Source organism: Phoenix dactylifera, chromosome 11 (genome assembly GCF_009389715.1).
Source record: "Phoenix dactylifera cultivar Barhee BC4 chromosome 11, palm_55x_up_171113_PBpolish2nd_filt_p, whole genome shotgun sequence".
In the NCBI taxonomy this organism is placed as follows: Eukaryota; Viridiplantae; Streptophyta; class Magnoliopsida; order Arecales; family Arecaceae; genus Phoenix; species Phoenix dactylifera.
The window spans coordinates 2269209-2277550 of record NC_052402.1 but is presented as its reverse complement, the minus strand read 5'-3'; the positions used below and the strand labels follow the sequence as shown (position 1 = coordinate 2277550).

Sequence of the window (8342 nt, the reverse complement as noted above, 5' to 3'; positions counted from 1 at the left end):
TAGTTAGTTTATATAGTATGATTCTTTTTGTACAACATGTATGCATAAAAAAAAAATTACTCTACTTCGACCAAGCTTTGAGCTAAGTCTTGGGCTTAGTTCATATGTGAGCTTTTCTATTTTGTGGTAAGCTTTCTCCAGTCTGATCCACTGTTAAACTTCCATATTTTACCTGTAAAGCTCTCATTATATGCTTATGCTTTTGAAAAGCAGAAGGCATATATGGGATGCTGTCGACAGAACAAAGTGCTTGGTTCCTTCACCTCTACAAGCTCCACATTCATTTATAAATCTGAGCACCAAGTTGCTCTCCAGTCTATGTCCGTTTACCTCCATTTCTTGTAGGTAGAGCTTGCTGGTTTGGTGCTTGCTCTCTAGCCCAGCATGGTCAGTAAAGGATCCTGTATTAGTGTTTTGTAAACATAAGCAAGTTGTTCTGATCTATGATGAAGGTTCTTCCTAATACACCAGGGTTCGGGTTGCATCTTTCATGCCAAAGAATGATTGATCTTCTTTCAAGACATCTACTGTTGGATCGCACTCTGCACAGATCTCTAAGCCATCCTTGCGCGATCCAACGGTGGATTCCCACGAAGGAAGGTAAATCCTTCGTTAGTGCGAAAGATACAACCCCTGTCGGATGCGCCAACCCTGTTATTAAATCTTGGGCAAATTGTCTTAAGCATTGAATTTTGGGCTATGTTGTTCGGACATCTTTTTTTCCTTTCCTGCTAGCTCATTTTTTAACACTGTTTGTCATTTGGTTCTGATTCTCTGAGGTGCCCATGCAAACATGCAAAGTTTTCGTCGTAGTTTAAAGTGTTTTTAATAAATCTATCAGTAATTAGTCTCCACCTTGGTGAGTTGGCGAGTAAGTCAAAACATTTATTTCTCAAAATTCTTGGCAACAAAATCTCTAACAGATAACATGTTTGTGCTGTGTCTGATAAGCATTCTCAGAAGAAGGTTGCCGGCTCGAGCAAGACGGTTAAAGTAGGCCCTTGGGGCGGCCATGGTGGAAGTCCTTGGGATGATGGCAGCTACAGTGGAGTTCGAGAGATATATCTGGTCTACGATCGGTGCATCGACTCGATTCGGGTCTTGTATGACAAGAATGGGAAGCCTGTTTTGGCAGAAAAGCATGGAGGAGTTGGGGGCAACCTCACAGTCCAGGTATGTCTCTATGTCAACTATATCTTCTATTATATTTGAAGAACTGATTTCTTATGCCATAATTACTGAAGTTATGTCTTCTGAGATACATGTTGGATCCATAATAGTTATGAAACAAACGATCACATGGTATATTGATGTTTTATCGTCTCGTGCTTATTTTTATGTAAAACTTTGCAACCTAGAAGGATCATGTTTCTAGTTTCTATGCTACATGGTATACTGATGTTTTAACGTCTCGTGGTGTTATGTAAAACTTCGCAGCTAGAAGGATCATGTTTCTAGTTTCTATGCTACATGGTATGCTGATCGTCTCATGCATATTGTTATGTAAAACTTTGCAGCATAGAAGGATCATGCTTCTAATTTCTATGCTACATGGTATACTGATGTTTTATCGTCTCGTGCTTAGTGTTATGTAAAACTTCGCAGCTAGAAGGATCATGTTTCTAGTTTCTATGCTACATGGTATGCTGATCGTCTCATGCTTATTGTTATGTAAAACTTCGCAGCCTAGAAGGATCATGCTTCTAGTTTCTATGCTACATGGTATACCGATGTTTTATCATCTCGTGCTTATTATTATGTAAAACTTCGCAGCCTAGAAGGATCATGCTTCTAGTTTCTATGCTTCAAATTTACATTGTTTATGGAACACTGCAGGTCAAACTGCATTACCCGGAGGAGTTCCTGACATCAGTAAGCGGGCACTATTCTCCGGTGGTACACAGTGGTTCACCCGTGATTCGATCGCTTACGTTCAAGAGTAATCAGAGGGCTTTCGGGCCTTTCGGAGTTGAAGAGGGGACGCCATTCACATTCCCAATGGATGGAGGGATGATTGTTGGCTTTAGCGGAAGGAGCGGTTGGTACCTTGATGCTATTGGCTTGTGTGTGTCGCCCATCCGAACCGTCGGCCCCTATGATGCTGTGCACCAGAAGCTTCAGAAGTTTGGGAATTTGGCTGCCAAGTCATTGGGACATGGAAAAGGGGAACATGGCTCTCATGCCACTGCTAGGACCCAGAAGGCTCATGCATAGGCTCTCCAAATGTTTTATTGGATGTAAATGTTAGTGTTCGGTTGTGGTGAGGTTTTGCCACTGAACTTAAGATGTCATCATCATTGAGGCTATGTGAAAAGCTATTGCTCTCGATCCATTCATGGCCTTCTCATAATGTGTAGAGAGACTGAAGGACCATTACCAAGTTAAGGTCCCTATACCCCAAGATCCTAAAACAGGAGGACTGAAGAGATATAACTTTTCACATAGTTTTCGTACAAAATGATTATCCCAGAACTTGAACCCGGACCGCTCTGATTGTCGATCCAAATCTTTTTACCATCGCACAAAGAAATATCCCTCAGTATATAGGGAGACTTGAAACATAAAATTACTCTAGGAGCAACTAATGACCTAGTTATTCTAGATTTGGTGCTGGATATTAAGGCCCGAACCCTGAGGAAATATAAAAGCAGTTTGGGGTGTAAGAAACAGAAGAAAACGGCAACTCTTCATTTTTGGTGAACAATATCTAAATGGGCTTTGCTGCAATGGATGAGCTCAATTAGGACTTCTGTGAAGCATGCAAATTGGTCATCATGAATGAGAACCATTTTCCACATTAACTCACCATGCCACACTGTAATTCAGAAAGGTAAGAATAGCTGCTATCTAGAACTATGAAATGGCATCCAGAAACCAGGTTTCTGGTAAATTCGAATACAGGAAGAGGACTGGCTAAGAAGTGGATGCATGTTTTCCTTTTTTTCCCCCTCTTTTTTACCAATAGCAAATTCTTGTATACAGAAGAAATTTGCTGGAAGACTCCCTAAAAACGGAACATGCAAATCATAAGGTTTTGTAGTTATACATGTAGCTGCGCAACTTTCTAATATCTTGTAGTGACTCCATCAGCAGATGGTCTACATAGAGGCAGATCCCAGCACCACTGCAAAGAACAAGACATATTTGTCAAAAAAAAAATTACATAAATAAACTGAAATCTAAAATGGTGCCTTGGAAATAGCTCTCCACATATGATAATCCCATGAGTAATAATATATGCTCCAAATGCCAACCATTCCATCACTGCTCATCATTTTCATACTCTCTAAGTTTGAATTGGTACTAAATAAAAAGCAAAATTCATATGCAGGTAATACCTCAAAGGGCCAAAAGGAAGCCATATTATATCCCACCGGAATTTTGGTAACCTGTAAGAGGGAAATAATAAAAGGAAAGCAGATTTAGAGTGATAAACAGGACTACTAAACAATCACCTAGGCTATAGATAAATATAACAATATAGTTTTAATACAGTGAAGAATTTAACTTAAGACAATAATTATTCGATTTGCAATAACAAATCAACTGAAAGTGGTCAATGCCAAGTGAATGAATGACCTATTAGAAGGAAAAAAGAGTGAAACACAATAAAGAAGAACAAAACCAAAGTTAACTACCACAGGTCAAAGCTGTGTCAGCAAAGCAATTTATAAATAATTAAATGGAGAGAGAGAAAATGGTGATAGAATATCACTATTCTCTTACCGATGGATTCAATATTTCTTTGTAAGTTCACGAAAAAGTTCTCTTTTTATTCTACCAAATGGGCAGCAAAATAAATTTTGATTTAGAGAATGCCCAACTTCCGATTTCGAAAGAATTTCATGCATCAAGCCGAGCAATAAAGAAAAATGATAATTACCTCAACATGTAATACAGCCAAAAGATGGTCAGGAATGAGCCAGTATAGCATGAATACCACATCCACCGTTTATACGAGCTTGAACTATGGAGTAGCCCTTTGACTGTGAACAAACAAGCTAGCACAGCAACCCAGTCTGTAAAATAGGCAGGGGAATATATCAGCTAAAAGAGAAGAGAAATACACCGATATACTTTTATAATATGCTAAATGACTGGCTTAGATTTTATGTGCCAATAAGAAACACAAATCACTTTGCAAAAGCTGAACAGAGATAAAACTAATGTAATTAGATAAATATAAATTTGGAATACAATATGTTTATATTTAAATACATTTAGTCCATTTGCACAGCTGTGCTAGTAAAAAAAACTATACGTGACACATTGTGACAACAAATTTGGCTAACATTTTACAGAAATTTACTGGTGCAGCAACCCAATCTAGGGGATCAAGGCTGCAGATATCCTGCTAGTAACTCCCACTACTCAAAGTTGAGTTAGAGAATCCTTCACCTTCATGGTTTTCTGTATCAATGCCCTCTGATATAGTCATGACTCCAATTTCGTTACTTCACAGGATCCTTGTTGTTTTCTGTAATGTCTTCAAAGTGTTGCATGTTTCATCTCTACAATTTAGCATGCTTAACCACCTCCAACAAGCACATTGCAACACCAAAGACTTGGAACAATGTGTGATTACTCCTTTCCAACCCAGACATTTCATATTATATCAGAGAATGGATCATTTCCATACTGTATTATCGCACCTTCAAATGTGATACAACCAGTTAAATGGAGTGTGGATTGTAAATGCTGGATTCTGCCATTTACAACAGTACTGCAGAGGACCATAGTTTCCTCAATTACTCAAAACTTATTCACAACTGATCCCAACTTTGGCCTTGTCCATATTAACATACCTGAAAGCTCTGAAACGAGCAAGCAAGAGCCAGCAAAGAACTCTGGTTATTTATAACAGCAAAAATGGAGGCCTAGTGCAGGAGGTTCCCGCCATTGCAAGGTTTGGGAGGGACAGATGTAGAGAGGCTATTTCCGTATTGCGAACCCATGACCTCTGGGTGACAATTGAGTAACCTAACCATCGCATTAAGGCTTGCTAATAAAATTGGCAAACCAGAGACTTCAGTGTGTTAGACTGATGTGATAACCAACTACACCACGACACCAGCTGGCTGTTTATAATGGAAATCAAATATGTATATCATTAATATCAAACAAAAAAGATGCAAAGAATAAAACTGGGCTATGAGCAGGTACATGCGATACAGGAACTAATTACACTGGAAAGACATGCAATCCCCAAAAAGACTGGTAATTGTGCGATATGATTATCAGTGACTAAAAAAGATAGAAGCTGTAGAGTAAATACCTAGTAGTAAAATATTCATGCAACCTTAGAAGGCTGTAGCAGAAACTTTTATTTTTTTTAAGAGAACAAACTGAACATTCTTGATAAACTGATCAATCATTATGGAATGACAAGACTGTTTGGAAACACTCACAAACAGTAACAATAAAACAGTGGCAAACCTGCAAATATGACCATCCATGTGGGCATCTCATCCATGAAGTAAGCATGATAGCGCTGGTCATAAGTAAAAATAAAATGTCAAATATCCGATAGGAACAATTTCATGTAACAATGCTCCAGTAAATGGTGTCCATAGCTACAAAAGATAAATGTGATGGTAAGTCACACTAATATTGTTACAAAATGTAAACCTTGTCAGATACTTCACCACTAGTTCTTCCCATCAAAGACCATAACACCCTTAACAGGAATGTAAAGGAAGTAGAAGAACAATTGACATTAGTCAAAAATGGAATTAAAACAATGTTGAGCTCCATGACAAGTGTAGAGGTGTTGCTCAAGAGAATGGTAACCATATGCAAACAGGCCCTGGATAGTCACATAAAATTCTGGAAAGAGGACCATTGTGGCTTAAAAACATAAAAGTAAAGAGAATCGCATTAGTTAGATTAGCAAGCAACCATATTGGCATTGTCTCAAAATTTTAATAGCATTTTTATGTATACCAACAAAATGTTAATAATAAAAAGCTAAATAAGGATAAGATAAAGTTTTCCATGCACTAGACAAGCTTTATAATCCTGGTATACATAAAGCATTACAGCTGATAGGACAAAGCTCAAGTTTGCATGACCTGCATAAATATTTCTATAATAGGAACTAAATCTGCCATTTTCTTGACCCTGAACACATTCCCATCGACCAGTACATGTATTAATTATCTTCTAATAATGAAGCCATGAGTGAAATAATACATATGCAAATGGAATGTTTTGTGTAATAATACATATGCAAATGGAATGTTTCCGTGAAGGCAAGAAGATGGTAAGTTGTGCACTGCATAGAACTGCAGCACAAGCCATCTGGACCTGAGCTTTATCCATCTTTTTTCTTTTAAATGATAAAATTCACATTAGTCCAAATGGTTCTACTCAGAAAAGCAGCAGCATCAACACCAAAACTATTCAGAGCTCGATAATAATCAATGACCGGCACTAGCCATTTCCAATTCAATAATAATTCCTAATAGAACATTGGAAGATAGAAAAGCTAGAGGCTAGGGCTACAATGGTGTCGATAGACCAAACTACACATAGCTCTCATCCATTGACATTTATAGATGATGGCCAGTACTGGGTTATAAAAATTTCTGAAATTCTCAGAAATAACCTCCTTTTAGGAAGACCAGTCTAAAAGATTTTTCATCATCTATATGCTATGGGTGGCACTTAAGCCATCAATTCACCGAAACTTGTAGTTTTTCAACATGCCTTTTGTTTTAAATATTTAAATTTTAAGCCACCGCCATTCGCTCTTTGATCCTCAAGTGTTACAAGTACTCCCAAGCGTTGGGGGGCACAAACATGACCCCGAGCTTGATTTAAGTTGGATGTCTTCCTTCATCTTTCCCTGAAACAGATTTCATAACTGTAGAAACTTTGAAACCTTTGATCCCTTGCTTCACAGAATCACCCTATGGGTTCAGTTATTTTTGATGGCTCATGGTATCTGCATACCTATAATCGACGAAAGAAAAGGATTCATGTAGCCGACCCCAACTAGTTTGGGATTAAGGTCTGAGTTGGCTTATATGGCATCTTTATGATATGGTGCTATTCACGGGCCCTTTATAAATAGCGTGCCCTCTGAGCCAATCTATGTTGAGAGTGAAGATCGAGTTTCTTTGATCAATTTATACTTGCAAAAGTCAGCCTACTAGATCAAACTATAGTTTCCACCAATCTAGAGAGCAGATTAGGTTTTCTTCGAGCTCCAACATAACTTCTGACATGAACCTGAATATGTCGGCCTCTATCTCTACCATAGATCATACTCAATGTGTAGTTATAGGAGCTGCCATATTGATTTAGTTCTAGATAAAAACCTGGTCTATCAAATGAAGATTACTTGGAAAAGGATCTAAAGATCATGGCGGGAGTAAAAATGTTCTTTACCAGTTCCCAGGGAAACCAAGCTTGGTGGAAGATGGAATAGATCAAGAATGCCGCATAGCCAACAAGAAAACCAGCAAAAATGCGCTGCAAGAAACCGGAAATTAAGAAATTATCGCCCAAGCAAGACAATCCGGATGAGGGATGCAGCTGAACTGGAAAAGAGCCAACAGGAGAAGTTACCCTACCCTCCAAATAAGACTCTGTTGATCGTGCTTCCTCTCATAAGAGCGGACCATCTCCTCTTGTTCTGAAGAAGAACCCCAGAAAACAAACATTTATAGCATGTCTTGGGGAGAAATTCAGACGAAGAAGGGCTAAGAAAATCAAAAGAAGAAGCCGGAACGAGCGGAGAGGGAGAATAAAGGAAGGAAGAGAGACCTTGGGTGTCGATGGGCTGGACATCATCGCGGGTGGGGAGGGAGAATCGGTCATCTACGCCATCGTCTTCTTCTCTTCTTCCGCCTTGCCGGCGACGTATCCACCAGTTTGTGCTCAGCATCCTTGCTCGTCCCCCACCCCCGGGCGAAGTCGGAAGTCCCGCCGCGCGCTCGACTGGAGGCGACCCCGAAAGTCGGCAACGCGAGAGCGGAGGGATATGCTACAAGCGCACGATATTTACACGGGCCGTTCCTGAGCCCAACCCCAGAGCACTGCGTGAGCCGCCGCACTGAACGTACTACGGCATAAATGTTAAACGCTAGTTTTAGTTTCACCAAAATGAAAAAGTAAAAAGAAGCTCTGCCAAATTTACATGAACTCAGAACTTCTGGAGCAGGGACATCAATTTTAACCAGGTGTAAAAATTGGAGCTTCAAAGCTGATATATTTAGTGAAGCTAATAAAGCATTTGCCTAAGCAGCCAGTCATTTTGAAAATACCATAGTTACTTCAGACACTACGTCACCATTTGTTTTCTGATTTTATTAAATATATTGGTACTTGCAATATAT

At 39.1% G+C, this 8342-nt stretch overlaps 2 protein-coding genes across 3 annotated transcripts; one reads left to right on the top strand and one right to left on the bottom strand.

Annotated features, from left to right (window-relative positions):
• Nucleotides 1-247: 247 nt before the first annotated feature.
• Nucleotides 248-2442, top strand: LOC103719297 (jacalin-related lectin 19). Of its 2 annotated transcripts, none has more exons than XM_008808490.3 (3): nt 248-387; nt 961-1173; nt 1837-2442. In XM_008808490.3, exons 1-3 carry the CDS (start codon nt 385-387, stop codon nt 2212-2214), a joined length of 594 nt encoding a protein of 197 aa, XP_008806712.2. In that variant the 5' UTR covers nt 248-384; the 3' UTR covers nt 2215-2442. The 2 variants fall into 2 exon arrangements, with proteins under 2 accessions (XP_008806712.2, XP_008806706.2); XM_008808484.4 differs by having other exon boundaries at nt 293-387; nt 952-1173.
• A 330-nt stretch (nt 2443-2772) lies between these two features.
• On the bottom strand, nt 2773-8054 carry LOC103719289. The gene is made up of 7 exons (XM_008808472.3): nt 7771-8054; nt 7578-7639; nt 7393-7476; nt 5437-5491; nt 3884-4019; nt 3339-3389; nt 2773-3124 (listed from the first exon to the last, which is right to left on the bottom strand). Exons 1-7 carry the CDS (start codon nt 7889-7891, stop codon nt 3025-3027), a joined length of 609 nt encoding a protein of 202 aa, XP_008806694.2. The 5' UTR covers nt 7892-8054; the 3' UTR covers nt 2773-3024.
• Nucleotides 8055-8342: the final 288 nt, after the last annotated feature.

What these genes read in the sequence shown, in the direction of transcription:
- LOC103719297 (XM_008808484.4), top strand. An exon ending in GGGGCAACCTCACAGTCCAG is followed by an intron (nt 1,174 to 1,836) that starts GTATGTCTCTAT and finishes GGAACACTGCAG; the next exon opens with GTCAAACTGCATTACCCGGA.
- LOC103719289 (XM_008808472.3), bottom strand. Translation starts at nt 7,891, where the DNA reads ATGCTGAGCACAAACTGGTGGATACGTCGCCGGCAAGGCGGAAGAAGA. An exon ending in CCAGCCCATCGACACCCAAG is followed by an intron (nt 7,640 to 7,770) that starts GTCTCTCTTCCT and finishes GTTCTTCTTCAG; the next exon opens with AACAAGAGGAGATGGTCCGC. An exon ending in CTTGGTTTCCCTGGGAACTG is followed by an intron (nt 5,492 to 7,392) that starts GTAAAGAACATT and finishes ACTTATGACCAG; the next exon opens with CGCTATCATGCTTACTTCAT.